This window comes from Sinocyclocheilus grahami, unplaced genomic scaffold (genome assembly GCF_001515645.1).
Source record: "Sinocyclocheilus grahami isolate Dianchi unplaced genomic scaffold, SAMN03320097.WGS_v1.1 scaffold122.1, whole genome shotgun sequence".
Lineage (NCBI taxonomy): Eukaryota > Metazoa > Chordata > Actinopteri > Cypriniformes > Cyprinidae > Sinocyclocheilus > Sinocyclocheilus grahami.
Genome location: NW_015505301.1, coordinates 1,745,826 through 1,768,102, shown reverse-complemented (window position 1 = coordinate 1,768,102; position 22,277 = coordinate 1,745,826). Strand labels below are relative to the sequence as shown.

The 22,277-nt window shown below is 35.6% G+C and overlaps 3 protein-coding genes across 3 annotated transcripts in view; 2 read left to right on the top strand and 1 right to left on the bottom strand.

Annotated features, from left to right (window-relative positions):
• The window catches only part of LOC107589993 (uncharacterized), a 4,470-nt gene extending 2,115 nt beyond the window's left edge, over positions 1-2,355 (top strand). The window contains exons 3-7 of the mRNA XM_016278583.1: positions 633-781; positions 1,182-1,314; positions 1,394-1,489; positions 1,589-1,644; positions 2,063-2,355. Of these exons, the coding sequence (XP_016134069.1) occupies positions 633-781; positions 1,182-1,314; positions 1,394-1,489; positions 1,589-1,644; positions 2,063-2,202 (574 nt within the window). The 3' untranslated portion in view covers positions 2,203-2,355. The remainder of the gene's footprint in view (positions 1-632; positions 782-1,181; positions 1,315-1,393; positions 1,490-1,588; positions 1,645-2,062) is intronic.
• A 13,184-nt stretch (positions 2,356-15,539) lies between these two features.
• LOC107589968 (somatomedin-B and thrombospondin type-1 domain-containing protein-like) lies at positions 15,540-20,463 on the top strand. The gene is made up of 4 exons (XM_016278561.1): positions 15,540-16,429; positions 18,451-18,645; positions 19,811-19,886; positions 20,421-20,463. Exons 1-4 carry the CDS (start codon positions 16,129-16,131, stop codon positions 20,461-20,463), a joined length of 615 nt encoding a protein of 204 aa, XP_016134047.1. The 5' UTR covers positions 15,540-16,128.
• Positions 20,464-20,876: 413 nt separating this feature from the next.
• LOC107589967 (telomeric repeat-binding factor 1-like) overlaps positions 20,877-22,277 on the bottom strand; it is a 6,057-nt gene continuing 4,656 nt past the window's right edge. Inside the window, exons 2-3 of the mRNA XM_016278559.1 lie at positions 21,599-21,669; positions 20,877-21,509 (exon numbers count right to left, since the gene is read on the bottom strand). Coding sequence (XP_016134045.1) covers positions 21,351-21,509; positions 21,599-21,669 — 230 coding nt within the window. The 3' untranslated portion in view covers positions 20,877-21,350. The remainder of the gene's footprint in view (positions 21,510-21,598; positions 21,670-22,277) is intronic.

The following is a 22,277-nucleotide window of genomic DNA, read 5'->3' as shown; positions in this document are numbered from 1 at the left end:
GATAATCAAAACGTAGATAGAGTCGATCAACACCCCAAAGCTTGACAGTCATTATTACCTCTTCATTGGTCGACATTTGAGTCCATAATGTTACACAGTTTTGATGCTGTTTTATGTCTGATGATCGTGTTAGAATACATGTGGAAGCATCTGTTGTTTCGGTTTCTTTTTCACTTGTGTTTTTTGGAAATTCTGTACAGAAGATGTGTACTAGCCCCCTACAGTATAACAATGAAAACACGGATTCTAGCACAATTATAGCTAAAATAGATTTAGACTTTTTCTAAGTATAAGTCAAGTATACTTAAATGTCATATTAAGTATATTTCTGAGAAGTACATAAAGCCCATTTCTGAGAAGTACATAAAAAGTTGACTAAAAGTATACTTTCCTATTTTTAGTTTAAAAGAAGTATACTAATAGCACACTTGAATAAACGTCTTTTTCGTAAGGGTATATAGGCTATCTTTATAAAAAACTTCCACAGAAATCAATGCAAACATTGAGATAGTAACGTTAAGTCACTAAAGTTGCCTTGTGTATTTCTACACAAACACTCTGTAATGGCAGCATGTATTGAACCACTATATGAGACATTATTCTACATCGTTTGTGTGTTTCCAACTTCACAGGCCACTGCTTCCATTGTTAGCCAAAAATCGCTCAGCAGTTACCAACCGTACCTCACAAAACCATGTGTCTGACAGTGATATTTCTGACCGCCATTTCTTATTTGATAAACGATGGCGAAATGGAACTTACATCACTAATGGTATTGAAGGTACAGTATTTATCCCTCTTTCCATTCATAAAATAGTAATATGTCATTTATTGTATCATTATTAGTATACAAATGGGAAAAAGGGCAAAGAAAGTATCTTAATACCATGTGTATTCATTCAGATTATTATACTGTCATCATTATTTGATGAGATGGAACAAATGTGTAATTGGTAGTTTTAGTGGGGTAGCCAATAGATGGCGCTCACAAATTTTACATGAATATTTTTGCAGCATATAGTTTCAGCATCATCATCTCTTTAGATCTAAGTCAATTTAGTCAGGGATTGCTTTTGCAATTATTTGAGATGAAAGTGTTTAGATCATTCTATTATTTATAGATGTTTCTTTTGCTTTCTCTGGAAACCTTAGAACATAAATATGTTTATTTTCCCAAACAGATGATGTTCTGAGGAACCACAACCCTACAAATCCACTCTTTCAGGAGTTCCATGTTTATCGCTCTCATAATTTAACCAGATTTGCCCACCGCAAAGAACTCTGCCCGCACGACCCAAGACCACTTATTTGCGGGTGAGTTCTTCAAGACTGTTGAAATACTGCAATATTTACTAATATTCTCTACATCATATATTCTCTACGTCAATTTCAGGTCTGATTATCTGACCTCATTTCCATCAGTTCTATTACCAGCCATTACCCCATCTATCAGTGGACGACTCTGTTTATCACAAAACTATAAAAACAGGTAACTTTATTATTATAATTTTTTTTGTATTTGACTATACATATTGTGTTTATTGTATACTTATTTTACTCTCTCTTGTTCTTATTCTCTGCATTTCAGATTAAGGATGAAAAACAGAGTGCACAATCTCTTCTCTTATGGCGCTAACAACAAAAGTGAGCTTCTAAGCTTAAATCTAACATTTAAATGCAGCGATTTCAGAGAGAACTGATTTATTGTCATTTACCTTGTAATAACCCATACATTTAGCACATAGCATGTGTTAGTTATGGGTTTGCTTAATGTTTAACAGGTGAGATCTCTCACTTCACTCCGTTTACCGATTCAGAACGCACACATATATGAATTTCACATGTGCTTGTGTTTTTCATGAGCTCACAAACATAAAATACACACATTTAACTCACGTAAAGCTTAAGTACACACATACCTCACGTCCCCCCACCAGACTGTAGGCCATTATTGAAATTCCCAGTCTTTTGTATGAGGTGAGATGAGCATTACCTGTGTAAATCTGAATAAGCAAACTGTGCTCTTGTCTAACCAGCATGTGGGCCGGTAATTGTTTTTCAGCCCAGTCGTACCCTGATCCACACCTGGGTGCCTCGGCCTCTTTTGTTCAGAGGCTCACAGAGATTTCCTCTCTGGAAGCAGAGACAGTCCGGCAGGAGAGGATGAAGAGACTCAAAAAGATCAATAGGCAGGACTCTTAATCGGAGTTCATTAGCCAAAGAGGAAACACTCGACTCCTGAAATCACAACTGTGCCAAGATGGAGTAAATAAAGTCAAGGAGAAAAACTTGAGAGGTACAGAGTGTTGTAGCGCAGCCACTATATTATAACTGAAATCAAATGAAAACGATGGCTCTAGCGAGCATTTATATTTCTTATGTAAAACTATCAGGGATTGTTGAATTTAAAGTGTATTCGCCAAGAATAACTGCCTTAACATTGCACTTATATATGTTTTCTAAGTCCTGTTGCATATATAAAAAAACTTTATACTTTGTGTACTGCCTTTAACTTTAAGTTCATATGATCATATCCAAAAAAACATATTTTTGTCAAAGAAACAATTTGCTTCAACGTTATCTGAAAGTTAAGAACTGCATTATTAAATAGTATGAAACTCTAAGTGTATTATGTTTTTAATTGATAGTTTTGATAGTTTCATACGTATATATCAGCCAGTAGCATTTACAAACATATGGCTGTTGTATGTTTTAGCTGATTTTAGAGTATACAGTGCATTACAGATTCAGCAGTATTTTAATGCAGGTGGGAGGCTGCATCTTTGTGCAGGTTGTTCTGGAGAGCGTGGGAGAGCTCCATTCTACACCAAAGTGTCTTTTGTCGAAAGGAAAAGGGCCAGGTTGATTCGGTTCAAGACTAGGTTGGCACATTCTGGGCAGAGAGAAGAGAGATAATGTCTTTTTGGCTTCAAGAGTTCATTTCAGGAACCACCTGCAATGAGAAGCAGATTATTATTATTATTAATAATGATAACAGTAATAATAATAATAAATGATATATAATGATATATTATATACATTATAATAATATATGTATATTTGTAAAAAAAATTTTTTTATTATTAGTAATTAATAAATGAATTAAATTACTTATTTGTTTACAATTGTAATGATTGTAAAGTTTGTATATTATTATTATTATCGTTGTTGTTATTCAGTGAATAAATGATACATTGTATATAAATTATAATAATAAATTATTTTTAGAGGTTTTTTTATTATTACTATTAATAGTTCATTGAACTTACGTTAAATTGAAATAAAATTACATAAAATGTTGTCAATTAATACATTTTAATAATAAAAAAAGGCTAATGTTTGGATTTGTTATTATTTTTATCATCATCATTATTATGAATCAATAAATTATTTATTATTTGTTTAAAATGGTAATGATTTATAGAGGGTGATGTTTATATTTATTGATTAATTCTTAATACTAATAATTCTACTAATATTAATCAATAATAATTATATTAATATAATATTATCAATGGTAAATCAATAATAAATAATATATAATAACTACAATAATAACTTAAAATATTATAAAATAAGCATTAATACTACTACTATTAATCAATAATACTTAAAGGGTTAGTTCACCCAAAAATGAAAATTAGGCTGTGTTTTACTCACCCCCGAGGCATCCTAGGTGTATATGACTTTCTTCTTTCAGATGAATCCAGTCGGAGTTATATTAAAAATTGTCCTGACTATTCCAAGCTCTATCATTGCAGTCAGCGGGTGTTGCAGTGCTTCAGTCCAAAAGAAGTGAAAAAAAAGCGCCCATCCATAAAAAAAAGTGTCCCACATGGCTCCGGGGGTGAACAAAGTCCTCCTGTAGCGAATCGATGCATTTTTGTAAGAAAAATAACAATTTAAAACGTAATAATCAATTTAATCCAGCTTGCGCTCACTGTTGTAAACGGAAGCAGTTCCGGGCGGATGACGTATGAGGTCGGCTTTGCGCATGCGCCACTCAGAAGTGACGCACGCGGAAGTGCAGGGGAGAGATCAAAACAAAACAACGGTCACTAGAAGTACAAAACGATGGTTTGTAAAGAAGAATGTCGGAGGATTTCGATATAAGCCAAGAGGAGACTGGTTTTCCTTTGCTAAAGTGAGGAAACTTTGCTTCCTTTGCTCCTATTAACAAATGTTGGTTTTCACGAGACTCACCGGCGCATGCGCAACGCTGAACTTATAAGTCATCAGTGTACCGTGTACTTCCGTGTACAACCTTCCGTGTACAACTGTTGGCACAAGCTAGATTAAAGTGATTATTACATTTTGAATATGGATATTTTTCTTACAAAAACGCATCGATTTGCTACAGGAGGCATTTGTTCACCCCCCCGGAGCCGTGTGGGACACTTTTTTTTTTTATACGGATGGGCACTTTTTATTTCACTTCTTTTGGACTGAAGCACTGCAACACCCGCTGACTGCAATAATAGAGCTTGGAAAAGCCAGGACAATTTTTAACATAACTCCGTCTGGATTCGTCTGAAAGAAGAAAGTCATATACACCTAGGATGCCTCGGGGGTGAGTAAAACACAGCCTAATTTTCATTTTTGGGTGAACTAACCCTTTAATATAAATTAATAAAATTATTTATTAGAGGTTTTTTATTAATATAAATAATATTTTTTAACTATTTTTTATAACAAATTTTTTCATATCTGCAAAGTTGCATTTAACTTTTTATTTTAATCAACAAGACTGTAACGGTTTCATAGTGAGCTGCTTTACAAGCTGCACTCTTCATGGCTTGTTTTTTTTCTTTCTTCAGTGAGTACAGCAGCTTTCAACTTTAGTCAATCAAAATGACCTGGAACAAACAGTAAACAAAGAGTCCTTTAATAAAACGCTGCTGTAGACCTGCCCACAAGAGGTTTATCATTTCAGCTCAGCTCGTTTTAACTCACTCCAAATCAGCCTGACTTCCAAACCCTACTGGTTAGAGCCCTTATAAATGTTACTTGTCGTCTAGTGGTTATGTGCTATGGTTAAATGGATGAACTTTATGACATTTGGATAAGGAGTGAAATGATGAAAAGTATTGATGTGCCACTATCATACAATATATCTGGCCTTTGTGGTCCATAAAATGACCAACAGTGATATGAGGGTTGTGTGCACTGAAAGGAATGCGACCTAGTCAGGTTAATGGTAATGATATACTTCAGTAAGTTCACTCACAGAGAGTAGACAGTGTCCTCTTCTATCTTCATGAATCTGAGAATGGAGACGGTACCCAAGCCAAACCTAAACACAGCCAAATCTACAAATCAAAAGGCCCAGATTTGGCAAGAGTTTTGAAGGTTAGCTCAATAGAACGGTTAGAGCGAACAACAGAAGTCCAGTTCAAAGAATGACTTTGATATCAGGTGACATTAATATGTTCAGTATAAAACATAAGAGACCTTTTAGAGTGACTTTACTGTGTTTCTCAGATAGCTCAGTGAGACATAAAATGTCAAACTAAAGCTGTTTCTTTTTCTTTTTTAAAGTCAACAAATCAAAACTGACCTTTACTTTTTACTTTCTTACATTTACATGTAGTCATTTAGCAGACGCTTTTATCCAAAGTGACTTACAAATGAAATGACTTTCAATTTTGGTTTTACATCACCAGGTCCTCTTATTTTTCAACCTTTCAACCTGCACCTGTCATACACAGGCTACTTTTCACAATTCAAACAATTTAAGGTGGATAAAATCAGGTCCTGGCCCTACAGTGTTTTTTGAATATCTTGTTTTACTCAGAAATACCTCATATTTCAGCAGTAATTCAGTAGGTTGTATGTGAATATTCAATAGGTTGTGAATGGCATTTCATCATTTAAATAATATGAATAGTTTGAATTAAATTTGCTTTGGTCCTGATATTGTCACAGTAAAAAAAATAAAAAGCAGGTATCTATACTTCATGGAAGCTGATTTCTGTCAGGGTTGTGTTTTGTTTCTTGTGTCTGTTGTCCTGTGTCAGCACATGACCTAGTTTGTTTTTCTCAGCCATGTGCTTCTCTAGCCCCTCCTCCTTGTTTCCTCTTTTTAGCCTTGTTGGTCTAATTGTGCTCACCTGTTCCTCGTGTTTTCCTCCCTATTTATAGTGCCCCTTGCCCTACTGTCTTGGCTGGTCTGTGGTCATTCTTTCCCTCACTGTCGCTGGATGTGGCTGAGTATGTGTTCCTGTCTCCCGCCCTGTCTGTTTGATCTTGCGCTCTAGTCTTGTCTCTTGTAGTTCTATGTTCTTGTCTTGCTCCTTGTTTTTGGGTTTTGTCTGTTTTTGTCTTTTTGCTTTTATTTTAGTGTTCATTTAGTTCTCTTAGTCCTGATTTTTTGGTTGATATGCTTTTAATTTTTTTTATTAGTCCTTTTTTGTTTTGTTTTATTCTCTTGCCTGTCTTGAAGAAATTTGTGTTCCTGTGGAGCCATGTTTTGTCTTGTTGTGGTGTTAGAGTTCCTGTCCACTGATTCCTTTGTCTGGGGTGCTTCAGAGTTTATGGTCAATAAGTATTGGCGCTCGGCTCTCTGGTGCTTTGCTCCGGTCTCTCCACCGGCCTGGTCTTGCCGCCGCCTCTGCTGCTATAGCATTCTGCCAGTTGTCTGAGGCTGTTCCAGTGGCCTTCCCTAGCTATCTCCGTTTACGGTGTTCCTGTTGTGGTATCACCTGTGCACCTCACAACCCTTTTGTATTGATCTGTTTTGTCAATAAACCCTCACACTGCAACTGGGTCCTCCTTCCAGATCCCTGACTATTTCTGCCACATAAGGGGAAAAATGTAGATCATGGAAAGTCAAAACTATGAATACTGTTCAAATTATGAGATACAATTTTAAATTATACATAATTCATAACTTGTCTTCATTTTGACTTAATCTCATATAAATACGAGTTAGTATCTCATAATTTCAACTTTGTCATAATTTTGATGTCAATTTTATTTCAACTTAAGTCTTAATTATGATTAGGTTTTGTTTAGTAATTTAGAATTGATGTCACAAGTATGATTTATCAAAAGAATGATTTTTTTCTTATGTGGTGGAACTGACCTTTCATAGAGTCCTTAAACTTAAATGAAAATGATTAAATGCCATTAAAAGTCTGTATCTAAGTGATATAAATTCTATAGCTTTGTCATGACTTTGTCTAATAATTTCAACATTTGTTTTGATTTTTAATCCCATAAATGAATTAGTATTTCATACGCTTTACAAAAATGTTTGTCAATTATAATTTACCAAAAGCGTGATCTTGTTTTCTTAAGTGGTGGAAATTATCTTGCATAGTATCTGTTCTTAAAAGCTTAAATGCCATTAAAAGTTTGAATCTGCGTATGAAATAGAATTATGTGTTCTGAATCAAAGACTTGCACTAATCAAGGATATGCATTTAATCACACTTTTACTCCTGCTACTCCGCAGTGAAAGTCTAATTCCTTTTTTGGATGAAATAACAGTTGCAGTTTGGCCATACTGACATTGACCCACTATACTTTTGGTCTGGCTCAGAGAACATCCTGTAGCTTTACAACCTTCCCTCATGTGCTAATGATGAGTAACACCTCACCTCACTGGAACTCTAGATTCTGAAGAAACAGGTTTCACAGTCGACTGACGTGAGACAGCAGGGGTCACTGGTCCACTAATATGTCTTTAAAAATAGCTGAACTAATGTTGTTCTGATTTTATTCTGTCACAGAGTACAGTTTTCCTCTCTCTCTGGTTCAGCATGACAAACAGACTGTCTGTTCTGTCCATTGTCAACAATGAGAGCACACCTGCACCTTAGACAAACAGAAGTGGGTGTCTGCATGGATACGCTCTACATAACCAAGAGCTGAGTCACTCTATCAACAAGCCATCAGACTGTAACAGATGGAAACCGAGTGAAGAGGAAGTTCTGGAAACCTGAATAAATGCTCATTCATTATAGATAATGTGATATTATAACATCGCATTAAAAGAAGAGATACATAGATTGAGATAGCGTTTGAGAACTTGTAGAGATCATGATAAAATGCCATGGAAACTTGAGAGAGATTTTGAAAAGACTGATTTTTAAAATTGATTTGTTACAAAACACTTTCAAATAAATCTGAATGAAAATGAAATACGTTATTTTAATATATTACTCTAATATGGAGAAAATATATGCTGCAAATGAATAAAAAAGCTAATATTTACCAAAAAGTATGTTCAAAATTTGTTTTGGATTTAGTACGGTGATAGCTAATTACACTCTAAAAAATGCTGGGTTGTTTCAACCCAATGTTGGGTCAAATATGGACTAACCCAACTGTTGGGTTAAAAAGCTCATTTAAAAATGTAACAAATTTAACCCAACAGTTGGGTTCGTCCATATTTGACCCAACATTGGGTTGAAACAACCCAGCATTTTTTGGAGTGTAGAATAAAATTTATTAGAATAAAATTATATAATATTGAAAATAACATCTTTATAATATCCTTCTTAATATGTTTTTAAATTTTAAGTTGTACACTACTTTCTGAAAGTTTAAGGTTAGTTAGGAAAAGTAAAATTAGTTTTTTTTAAAAAAAAGGATGCATTAAAATTGATTAAATATGACAGGAAATACATTACACAAGATTTCAAATAAATGCTGTTCCTTTAATCTATTAAATAAATTAATAATTATTATTATTATTATTTCCACGAATATATTAAGCAGCACAACTCTTTTCCACACTGATAATAAATGTTACTTGAGCACCAACTTTAAAGACTGGAGTAAAGCAGACTGCTGAAAATCCAGCTTTGCCATTACAGGAATAAAATAAATAGATTAAAATAGAAGGGTCATTCCACAAAATCGGTGCCTTTTGCGTCCCTAAGAAATAATCAAACATAGAATTAAGATAGCAAATACATTTGCAGTTTAAAAACATAATACTATGTATTCTTTCATCAATATTACATAAAAAAAGTCGGTTAAATTGTTTTTTAAATGATTTAAATAGAATTTATGCTGATAAGAGTAAGGTTTTTGGCCTGTCCTTTACTATGATTTTTCTTTTTCAGCAGGACTTTTAATTTGCAAAATGATATAAAAAATCACGTTTGAATATTGTTCTAAATACAGTCTCATTGTTAAGCAATGTTTTTGGCATAATAAATATACAATATTTATATTTTCAATTAAATATAAATTATTTTATTGGTGTCCCCTGATTTCATGTCAGCCCTGTTACCTTCATCAAAAACCCTTGTAAAATAATGCCACATTCAAGTGACCTTCTAAGAGGTTACAATACATCATCTCTCAACCAGGATTGCAACACTTAAAAACACATGCATGTTTATCTCACTCGTCTATAATCTTCTGGTTTTGATGATTTATGAGGCTTGACTGAGGGGGGTGACATCATGCAATGTCAATACTGTTACCATTTTTAAAATTTAAATGTAAACAATTATTTATTACATTTAATATAATCAATATCTACAAGTGTTCAACGTGAACTTGACTATTAGCTAGCAAATAGCAAATTTGTTTGAAATCGTCAAACCTGTTACTGTCAGCCCTGTTACTTTTCAGAATAACAGTTTTTGATGTGGGTAACAGGGATGACATAGATTAGGTGTGACCCCATTTTTAAAGATTGTCTGTAAAATTCAAACATTTTAAAGGTCACACTGGGTGTATTATTGAGCTAATTCCTATATCACTCAGTGGCATCAGTTACATTTTTAATTAGTATTGTTGGTATTGTTACGATTACTATTGTTGTTGTTAATGACTGGGATAAGATGATCAGTCTCAATGAAATTTTTTTCCCATATCTCATTGTCAATAATGCATCCATGTAAATTCAATTACAAACAAGAGTAGTAAGGTGACTGCAGACCCTCGCCCCAGTCTTGCAATGTTCAAGAAAGTGAAACCAAATTTCCGAATCAAGATCTTAATCTGGTTTCATGTGATCATAGGAAGACCTAGATCTGATCACCTTAATTTAACCAGATCAGTATATTTGAAGTTCTGTGACGGAACACAGACAAACAGATGTGCGCATTATCTAATTACAATACCCTTAAAACATTAAATATCTTTGAAATGTATGTGCAAAATCAACAATGAACTGACTTTAACTGAAAAAATTGGCTGTTTACTATTGTCTTCCTACATTATCAACACTATTTTCCTGTTTAACATTGTAAAGCTACATGCTTTGACAATCTGTGTTGTACAAAGCCCTAAATAAATAAAGGTGACTTGACTTCACTAATACAACTATGCCAAATAAATGCAAAACAACATAATGCAATTTAAAATGATAAAATTATACAGTATTATGTATACAAATATGTGTGCAGAAGAATGTGTGTCCTGTCATCCCTGTTACTCTGGTCAGTCCTGTGGCTGTGACTATGACGTCAATCCTGTTGCTGTCATCAATTTCATAAAAATTTTAAAAATTATATTTGATACAGCCTTCCAGGTTTTTCCATTGTAACTTTAAGTATTTTATTTTGGACAAAGCCCTTTTTTAATGTCCCTTGTAAAAAAAAAAAAAATGTATATATATATATATTCTTAAAGGGGTCATATGATGCAATTTCAAGTTTTCCTTTCTCTTTAGAGTGTTACAAGCTGTTCGTGAATAGATAAGATCCCTAAAGTTGCAAAGACTAAAGTCTCAAACCCAAAGAGATATTCTTTATAAAAGTTAAGACTCGTCCACGCCCTCCTAAAACACCTCATTCTAACACGCCCCCACATGTCTACGTCACAATGTGGGAAGATTTGCATAACACCGCCCAAATGTTCACGCAAAGAAAGAAGCGTAACTTTGATTCTGGCTGTAGTATTGTTGCCACCGCCGTCATGTCGTGGAGACGCTGTGTTTGGTTGTGAAAGAAAAACTACTTTGTTTGGCCTTCCAAAAGAGGACACAACTAGAAATCAGTGGTTAAGTTGTATTTAGTTGCCATTAGCTTGGCATTGAAAATGGTCAACATGTGACCGAAACATTTGCCTTGTTTTTACTCAGTAAATTGCTTATATTGCTTTCATCTCGCTTTGATGTTTGAGTGTGCAGACTTTTTTAAAGCTTTTCACCTTTGGGAAACTTTTTTGGTCTATGCACCTCAGTTGGATTATTTTGAAGGTGCGTTGAGTCTCTGGCTGCTTCTAAGTTGTATTTACAACACTGTTCCAGAACAGTCCAAACCAAATATTCAGATGTGTGCAACACATTTTACGGAGGACGAGGACTGTTTCCTTGGAGAGTAGACTACAATGCCAGTGTTCTGACAAATAATGCTGACTCTCAGCCTGTAAGTACGTTTTCATATTTAAAGGATTTGCCACTGACGATTCAAACGCGAGTTTTGAGCAGCGTAGAGTAGCGCTTGTTGTTTGTTGTTTCTCCGATCACAAATGCAAACATGGTTTTATGTTTACGCAACGCAATGCAACACAATGCGTAAAAAGACAGTATAAGTCATTATAATCAGTAATTATGTCCCCACTGGATGCAACAAATGCCTCGTTTATAATGGGCTTTATTGGTGTTGTCTCGTCGCTCCGGGAGACGGCATCACAGTATGGTAGAGGCGTAATACTGCATAAACACATTGCATTACACCAAATACACAAATAATGTTATTTTTTAGCAACGTCATATGACCCCTTTAATTGACATGGGGTCACCCTCCAAAATTAGGTTCTTGGCCATCTGAATGTGAACTTTTCCACGACATTCTAATTTATTGAGATGCACCTGTATATATATAAATAAAAATCCAAAATTTTACCAATCCCAACAAAAACAATCCCTGTGAAAAGAGGGACAAAAATGCTGCTCATATGTGAAAACTATCACATAGTTCTAATTAAACTATAGTATATAATAACGCTTGTATCTGTAACAGGGTTGAAAAAACAAAAAAACAAAACATAAGGTAGAAAAATAGTCATAAAATAATAAATTACATAGCCTGAGATGGCACAATACAATTTCTTGTCATTTTAAGGTGTCTTCATTTCATGAATATTTAAAAAGTCTTGATGAAACGTATTTTATCTTTAATTTTTGAAAAAATGAAAAAAAAAATGGAAAAGGCACCGATTTCATGAAATGACCCGGAAAACTGTTTAAGTTGTAACAATATCTCACAAAATGACTTTTTACTATATTTTTAATCTAATAAACGTAACCTTGGTGAGCATAATAGACTTCTTTCAAAACCCACAAACTTTTAAACAGTAGTGTAGATGAAAATGTATTAGCATGCGTTAAATCTTTGCAAATTGATTGTCATATTTAGGGGTGCTCTGGCACCAGTGCTATGGGGCTGGTTTGATTTAGCGTTTATTTGCATTGGTTTGGTATCCACATTGGCAGTTTGTATCCAGGACGGTTTTCTCAGGAGGCTGTGGTATGCATAACACTGACATGACCCCACATAACTCTCCTTCACTTATACACCATAAACACTCTTATACACACACACAATGCAGTTAAACACGCCAAACGCAGGAAAGTCCATTCAAACATGCAAATGAATGGACCTGCTTTTCAAACTCTACAGAGTGAGTTTCAAAGGACAGCAGGGGAATCAGTCACATTTGATGCAAAAATTATATTTGCTGCACTTTCACGTATCCAAAAGAAAACCTGCACTGAAAGGAAATACATTCTAATTGATTTCTTAATAAAACAGATGGCTGATGCTAGACAAGCTGGATACAAATGTCTTATATATTTACTCTCAGAAACAGTTCCCACCATTCTTCTATTTGGAGCAATATTGTGCCTACTGAGTGGTGATGTCATTTCCTGTGGTTTGATGATGATGTTAAAGAGTGTTACTCTTGCTTGAATTGGCTCCCTTGTTGCGGCGAACAATCAAAGCAATGGAGTTTGCCGACAGTCACAACAGATCTCCTAGAGGTTAATTCTCACTAATATCCCGTCTTTGCCTTGATCTTTCTCTCTGTGCATGAGCAGCCCCTCATTCCTCTCATGATTAGGCCGAGTTCCCTGTGGAGGGAAAACGGTCTCAGCCAAGCATAGACAAAAAAATATGCTATCAACATCCACTTCCTGCCAATATCCAGCAACTTCGCACAGCCATTGAAGAGGAGTGGACCAACATTCCGCAGGCCACAATCAACAACCTGATCAACTCTATGCGAAGGAGATGTGTTGCACTGCGTGAGGCAAATGGTGGTCACACCAGATACTGACTGGTTTTCGGACCCCCCGGACCCCACAATACAGTAAAACTGCACATTTTAGAGTGGCCTTTTATTGTGGCCTTTTATATGAAATATATGAAATAAGAAATAGGCCTTTTGTGTACATAGAAAAAGTCTTAGATCTTTAAGTTCAGCTCATGAAAAATGGGGGTTGGAAGTGTTGTGTTTATAATTTTGTTCAGTGTATATATATATATATATATACACACATATAATTTGTAGTTCCACTTTTCTTGTGGTTTGACTTTTTAAACTGGTTTATACTTTTCAGTGTGTTGTAAATCAACCCACACGTAGATCCTGACTTTGATTGAGTTATGGTTGTATACTGATTAGATAAGTACTAATTCAGTAACCTAATTCTCTCACCTAATCACATTTCCATCACTCCAAAGAGGAAATGTCGCAGACATACCACCATTGTTACAACCCCTGGCTCGAAGGGAAGCAACAAAAGGAGGGACACATGGAAGCATAATGCTCAATAGGAAAAGGCTTTATTAAGCTCAAAAGTAAATCACTATAATAGAACAAAACACAACAGAAAAGAAAATATTTCTGAAAATGTCAGCGTCATCAGTGTGTAAAGCGGGGTGCCTGGCTGCTGGTGTAATGTGCTGTTGTAGCCATGTAAAAGTGCTCAAAACAATACAAATCAAGCCAAACACAGCCCAATATTCCAAGTCCAAGACTCCTTTGTCTCTGCTAGTATCTCCTTTAAAGGAGCGTCTGAACCACAGTCGCAGGTGTAGGCAATGGACTGCAAATTGAGGTGAGTCGTAGGTGGAGCTGCAAATCACAATTTGCCCAAATTCAAACAACGGGAACCGTCACAACCATTAATTAACAAACATAACATGAAGTCTCTCTGTGGGAGTTTGCATAGCAGTGGTGCATGTGCTCATGTACTGTCTGCTCTTGTGGAGTCGATATGAAGATGTGACAGCAACCGGGCCTTGTGCTGCCCCAGGCTCTGTAGACTGGAGCCAGGCCAAATGCTCACATTCCTCCCACTGTTTCCCTGCTGTACAAGCTTCAGAAACAGGCCGGGCACTGATCTGAGATCAGTTTGATGTGGTACAACAGGGCATAGCAGCCAAAAGAGCAGTATAGAGAGAAAGAGCTTTCACACACCCTTCACTCAAACAACATTTCCCCACCTCTCTTTTTCTCTACCTCGTTCACTTTTGTGTGCTGGAACAAGGGCAGAGCGTTCCAGACGGATTTTACAGACACATCAGGGGTGGACATTCAATTCCTCTGCTCTGATTGCCACAGAATAGCTCATTCTTTCAGTCCAAGCTGTGTTTTTCTCTGTGCAAACAGAAGAGTTGTTTGGTCACAGGAATTCCAGGTCACAAGGATTCCTCCGACAAGCATGACTTCACCTGTGACAGATTCATTTCCTCTCCAGGAATGAGACCTGTGGCACTGACTTCAAGAGGAACCGAAGACAGTAACGGGGACTTTTTAGAGTTCTTTTTGGAAATGATGGGGTTGTTGTCACTGGACCGGAGTGCTCTTCTGGTGGTGGCCACTCTTTTTGGGATGTACCAGTTTGCAGAAGGCGGATGCTCAGGAAGGTGCTGTGAAGGTACAGATTTCACCTGTGCCACTACTGACTGGAGGATGGGTGTATATATATATATATATATACACACATATAATTTGTAGTTCCACTTTTCTTGTGGTTTGACTTTTTAAACTGGTTTATACTTTTCAGTGTGTTGTAAATCAACCCACACGTAGATCCTGACTTTGATTGAGTTATGGTTGTATACTGATTAGATAAGTACTAATTCAGTAACCTAATTCTCTCACCTAATCACATTTCCATCACTCCAAAGAGGAAATGTCGCAGACATACCACCATTGTTACAACCCCTGGCTCGAAGGGAAGCAACAAAAGGAGGGACACATGGAAGCATAATGCTCAATAGGAAAAGGCTTTATTAAGCTCAAAAGTAAATCACTATAATAGAACAAAACACAACAGAAAAGAAAATATTTCTGAAAATGTCAGCGTCATCAGTGTGTAAAGCGGGGTGCCTGGCTGCTGGTGTAATGTGCTGTTGTAGCCATGTAAAAGTGCTCAAAACAATACAAATCAAGCCAAACACAGCCCAATATTCCAAGTCCAAGACTCCTTTGTCTCTGCTAGTATCTCCTTTAAAGGAGCGTCTGAACCACAGTCGCAGGTGTAGGCAATGGACTGCAAATTGAGGTGAGTCGTAGGTGGAGCTGCAAATCACAATTTGCCCAAATTCAAACAACGGGAACCGTCACAACCATTAATTAACAAACATAACATGAAGTCTCTCTGTGGGAGTTTGCATAGCAGTGGTGCATGTGCTCATGTACTGTCTGCTCTTGTGGAGTCGATATGAAGATGTGACAGCAACCGGGCCTTGTGCTGCCCCAGGCTCTGTAGACTGGAGCCAGGCCAAATGCTCACATTCCTCCCACTGTTTCCCTGCTGTACAAGCTTCAGAAACAGGCCGGGCACTGATCTGAGATCAGTTTGATGTGGTACAACAGGGCATAGCAGCCAAAAGAGCAGTATAGAGAGAAAGAGCTTTCACACACCCTTCACTCAAACAACATTTCCCCACCTCTCTTTTTCTCTACCTCGTTCACTTTTGTGTGCTGGAACAAGGGCAGAGCGTTCCAGACGGATTTTACAGACACATCAGGGGTGGACATTCAATTCCTCTGCTCTGATTGCCACAGAATAGCTCATTCTTTCAGTCCAAGCTGTGTTTTTCTCTGTGCAAACAGAAGAGTTGTTTGGTCACAGGAATTCCAGGTCACAAGGATTCCTCCGACAAGCATGACTTCACCTGTGACAGATTCATTTCCTCTCCAGGAATGAGACCTGTGGCACTGACTTCAAGAGGAACCGAAGACAGTAACGGGGACTTTTTAGAGTTCTTTTTGGAAATGATGGGGTTGTTGTCACTGGACCGGAGTGCTCTTCTGGTGGTGGCCACTCTTTTTGGGATGTACCAGTTTGCAGAAGGCGGATGCTCAGGAAGGTGCTGTGAAGGTACAGATTTCACCTGTGCCACTACTGACTGGAGGATGGACCGTGTCTATGGGATGTGTTATTGTGATGAGAAGTGTTTAAAGACTAAAGACTGCTGCTTTGACTACCCAACAGAGTGTCCAGGTACGTGGTACAGTAATATTTTGGTAGATGACTGGGCAATTTTTTTTTCTAGTACATATTTTAAATAGTATAAATATAAAATGATAGATTTTATACATCAGTTAATGTAGTTCATTTAAATAGTACTGTGGTAGTAATGTAGTCTTTCAGTGAAAGGAATAGTTCACCAAAAAATTTATATCTGCTGAAAATGTACTCATCCCCAGGCCATCCAAGATGTACAAGAGTTTGTTTCCTCATTGAATCAGATTTGGATAAATTTAGCATTACAACTCTTCCTCACCAATGAATCCTTTGCAGTGAATGGGTGCCGTCAGAATGAGAGTCCAAACAGCTGATTAAAAACGTCACAATAATCCACACCTTGTGAAGTGTTTGTAATAAACAAATTCAGAGTCCTCTATCCATAATATTGGTTTCTCCATTGAAAAAGTTGGCTCATCTGAATCAGGAGACAAATATGCACAGATCAAGTCCCAGTTATAGGTGAAAACAGTCGAAAACAGCTCTAAACAAATATGCCAGTGGATTTTAATGTGAGAGGACAACAGAGGATAGACTTTTCACTGGAGGAAATGTTATTATAGATTATGGATTTTGGCCAGAAGCAACAGTTTAAAGTTAAAATGCCTTAACGATAGATTTGTTTCTCAAAAACACACAGCTTTTCACTTCACAAGACATTAATTGATTAAATGGCATGTGGAGCTTAGTTTAGTTTAGTTTATTTCGTTTATTTGTACAGGGACAGCGCAAAACAACAGTGTTGTGCCAGAGTTAGCTAATTTGCATCACAACACAATACAAAATTACAATATTAAGTCACAAACAATACAATACACAGAACACGTACTCTATATATATATATATATATATATATATATATATATATATATATATATATATATATATATATATATATATATATACAGGTGCATCTCAATAAATTAGAATGTCGTGGAAAAGTTCATTTATTTCAGTAATTCAACTCAAATTGTGAAACTCGTGTATTAAATAAATTCAATGCACACAGACTGAAGTAGTTGAAGTCTTTGGTTCTTTCAATTGTGATATACATGAGTTTCACAATTTGAGTTGAATTACTGAAATGAACTTTTCCACGACAATCTAATTTATTGAGATGCACCTGTATGTATATATATATACATATACAACACATACAATATATATATACATATATATATATATATTTTTTTTGTGCAAAAACCAATGCAATTTATATTTTAGGATAATATTTCTTCCTTTCATACAAAAGCAGTCAGCATAAAAGTATTCATACTGTAGCAATGCACGAGCTGTCAAATACAAAAATATTGAGCAAAACAGAATTCAGTCCTGTCATGTATCCTATACAGATCTGCCAGGCTGTTTTTACGCTGAGCTATCAAATCCGCACTGACTTATTAATGTAGTGTAATTTGTAATTAATGTAGTGCCATTCAAAAAGTTATGTAGGCCTGAGTCATTTAAATTTTTTATAGCACTAATAATTAAAAAAAGTTGTTTGACATGTCACAACTTGACAAGTATTATATTTATATACCAGAGGTTCTCAGCCTTTATGACTCAAAGTCTTCCACTGTTTACACGTTTTGTAGGCCACATTTTATTTATTTTTATTTTTTTCTCAAAATACCAAATAAAATATTTTAGAGCTTGACATACTAACTAAAAAGATGTATAGTCATAAAATGTGTTATATATCTATAATGTATAAAGTAAGATTGTATTAATTTAAATGACTTTTCCAGGTCCAGAAACCACATTTTTAAAATGTAGCCAAAATGTACACCAAAATATAGATTTTTCAAGACTGGGAGAATCCTGGCTTTTCAAAAAAAAAAAAAAGGGATCGTTGACAGAATTAAAATAAGATATATCTTGTTGCATATCTTGAGGATCCCTTGGAAGTTTGTTAGGGCCTAGTGGGCCCCCACTGGTTTGAACTGTTGATCGTGCTGATCTTGGACCTGTTTCTCACCTGTGGGTTGTGTTTTTAGCTCAGCCGTGTGTAGTGAGTGAGTGGAGTCATTGGAGTGGGTGCGCACAACCCTGTCAGCCCTCATTCCGGGTCCGGAGACGTAGCGTTGAGAGACTGCCCCAAAACAGCGGACAGGCCTGTCCGAGGCTGGAGGAACAGGCCGGATGCATGGAGTATCAGGACCACCAGGGACAGTTTTGCGCTTCTGTGCAAGGTATGAATCTTAGTCAAAATAGGCTATATTTTAGGCCCAAATGCCTGTTCAACAGTGTAATCATTTAAAAGTTTTCCATAGACAACATATTTGTATTTTTTTTTTAAATTCATATTTGTAAGAGCTCTTGTGAAAATCGCAGTACTTACTACAGAATAATATATTTTTAAAGAATACTTAAGTGCAAACTGAATGTAATGTTTCAGACATTCAATTGCATGTTATTTACAATGAAATGAAAATGTTTTATAGTTTACATTTATATTAAATGCAATTTGCTGAACTTGGTTGGTTTTTGACCAACTTAAGTACATAATCAAATGTAATTTTATAATTCTATTGTCTATGTATAATGGTTAAAGTGTGCTTCCGAATGTACTGCCAAGCATTTATGGTAAACTAAAATATAATTGAAAGCAACTTTTATTAAAATTGTGTGTCATGTATTTAATGCACTTGTAATTATACATTTGTAATGATGAAGTTGCAATTTATGGTTACACTTTATTTTAAAATGTCCTTATTACAGTGTAATTATACATTTAAGTAGTGAGAAACATTAATTAACTACATGTACTTACTGTATGGTTAGTGTTTGGCTTAGAGTTACTTGCATGTAATTATGCAGAATTTATTGTTATTATAATAAGTAGATGTAACGTGTAACATGGACACCTTAAAATAAAGTGTTACCCAATTTATTCATATAGTAGCCTATCAAAAAACACAGTGCTTTAGCAGGTAGGCTAGTAAACACATCAAAGTAAGTTGAAGCATGAAGTTGAAGCATGACAAAAGAAGTACAGAAGAAGTACAAGTAAGAAATCTCTCTTTTTATCACATTAATATTATACTATCTGCAAGCAGTTTTTAAAAAATATACTTTGTAAGATTTGAAGTACAAGTACTACAAGTACATATTCAAAACAACGAAGTGTACTTCTCTTTCAGTATTGCTTTTAAAATGTCCTACCTTCTTGCTTACACTAGCAGAGATTAGAAAAAACACAGTGCGTCAAACAAAAAGGAACTTTTAAGTTTACTTGATTATTAATTTTTAATACATTTATACAGTTTTAACACGTTTTTTTATTTTATTTGATGGGCTAAATTTGATCACTTAGCTGTTTGAACCTAAACAGGGATTGTGTTGGATTAATTCCAGGAGCAGCATTTATAACAACAATGGAGTACAGCAAAGGCAGAACACATGATTTGTATGGGGCCCCAGTGGATGCTGGGTATGTATCACTGTAGATTAAACAAGCACAAAGACACTGTTCATGATGAGAATTTGTGATGAGAAGCCTGTTTACTCATTTCAACAAATAGTTCATTACTTTAAGCCAGCGGTTCTCAAACTTTTTAAACCAAGTACCACCTCAGAATATATTTGGCTCTCCAAGTACCACCATAATGACCAATCTTAAAATACAGTAGCGTAGTAGGCCTAACTATTCAGCTACAGCTCTTGACAGTTCAAAAGCTAGGCAGTTTTATTCCTAATAAGAATATTTATTGTTGTCAGCCAGTTGAACATTGTAAATATACAGTTTGCACATTAACACGGCACAGTGCTTACAAACAGGTAAATAAAAAACTGAAATAATGATAAATGAAAATGTGTTGTACCTAAAAGTTAAATAAACTGTAATGTACTTAAATGTAAAAAAAAAGAAAGAAAAAATAAAAACTTTACTCAAAGATTAAATTAAAATGTATTGTGTTTTAACCATACAGTCTATGGTTTTAACATTAATTTACATTTAATTTAGTGATTCCTCTGCGTACCACTCGAGGGAGCCTGAGTACCACTAGTGCTACTCGTACCCAGTGTTGGGGGTAACGCATTACAAGTAACGCGAGTTACGTAATCAGATTACTTTTTTCAAGTAACTAGTAAAGTAACGCATTACTTTTTAATTTACAAGAAAATATCTGAGTTACTTTTTCAAATAACTAACGCAACTTTTACTTTTTTTCCTAATTAATTGACTGACAGCTCTCCTGTCCCCATGTTGAGAGAAGTCAGAAGATGTTGCTGTAGTTCAAACTTTTTTCAAGTAACTAGTAAAGTAACGCATTACTTTTTAATTTACAAGAGAATATCTGAGTTACTTTTTCAAATAACTAACGCAACTTTTACTTTTTTTCCTAATTAATTGACTGACATATTTAAACCCACCTAAGATGATTCTTCACTCCCTTGTTAAAATCCACAAATGAACATGTCCCACTTTCACATACATTTATTAAAAGTTCTTTAGTTTTTACAGTTGTAGATTCAAATTAGTTCCCCCCCCTGTGAAAATCTCTAGGAACAGATTGAAAGCAAAAAAAAACAAAACTTGCAAACTCACTTGCATTCTCTACTGGACAAATGTTGGTCTTACAGTTCAAACAAACAGCAACGGAAAGATTTTAAAGCTGTTTTTCCAGCAGTGATATTTCTGCTAAATAGTTTTTACTTTTAATTTACAAAACGGCGCTCCTGAATTCCAAACATATTTCGTGAAATTACATGCATAACAATGGAATTATTCACTGAACTCTGAAACACTTGTGTGAATAAATGCATTACGTAAACTTAACCGAAATAAAAGAAAGGAGGAATACACTTTTAAAAAGTGACTGAAAACAACTTAAATACTGAAAACCTCAACGCTAAAGCTCTTTAAATACTAAAAGCAGAAGCCGCCGGCAGCTCAATAGTCTTCTATTTTCTTCAGGATTCTCCATCTGTCCTTCAGATTAACACCGGTGCGGTTGTCAAACTCAAAGTCATTCAGGATCATTCTCCATTTGCCCTCCCCATACTTCCTCACACCTGCTTTCAGCTTCCTGTCTTCTTCTGCGGTCCATTTCTGAAAGGAACAAACATTGATGCTGTTATTATGCGTACAAATGCTTGTACTGTACACACACACACAGTGAAGACTTCAGAGTAACTCACCCTTCTGGGCTGGCTTGTCACACTAACATTGCTTTGTAAATCTGAACAGACACTACTTCTTCTGGAAATTTCTGTGTGCATAAAACAGCATTTATTAATGATTAGAGATTTATATTAGGAACTTCATGTTCATAGAGTTTTTAAAGGGGTCATATGATGCTTTTTTAAAGATCATTATTTTGTGTATTTGGTGTAACAGAATATGTTGACATGCTTTAATGTTAAAAAAACTGAAATTTGAAAAAAAATTAGAAAATTACTTTGAAATTTTTTTTTCAAATACTGTACATTATTGTAGGTCCTCTATGCCCCGCCTCTCTCAAATGCTTTGTTTTCAACAAAGTCCCTCCTTCCGACAAGCGCAGTCTTCTCTGATTGGCCAGCTGACCCAGTGCATTGTGATTGGCCGAACACCGCAAGCACTCGTCGGAAATGTAACGCCCCTTACCATAATCGCGAGCTTCATCTTTCAAAATAAATGTAAAGACAGAGCCTGAAAGGGGAACAGTGTCGCATGACAGACACAGTGATAAATGTGTTTGCAGTACACAAGCCACAGTTAAGACAGCTGACTCCACTGTGACCTCTCTTTCTCGCACGTACGCACACACACACACACACACACGATGAGCAAAACTCCGCATTTGAACAGTCAATAGCAAATACTTAAACTAATAAC

Bases quoted from the DNA above. Each gene is read 5' to 3' on its own strand.
- LOC107589968 (XM_016278561.1), top strand. From the start codon at position 16,129: ATGAGACCTGTGGCACTGACTTCAAGAGGAACCGAAGACAGTAACGGG. The intron at 16,430-18,450 runs GTACGTGGTACA...TTGTGTTTTTAG, and splicing joins CTACCCAACAGAGTGTCCAG to CTCAGCCGTGTGTAGTGAGT. The intron at 18,646-19,810 runs GTATGAATCTTA...GATTAATTCCAG, and splicing joins GTTTTGCGCTTCTGTGCAAG to GAGCAGCATTTATAACAACA.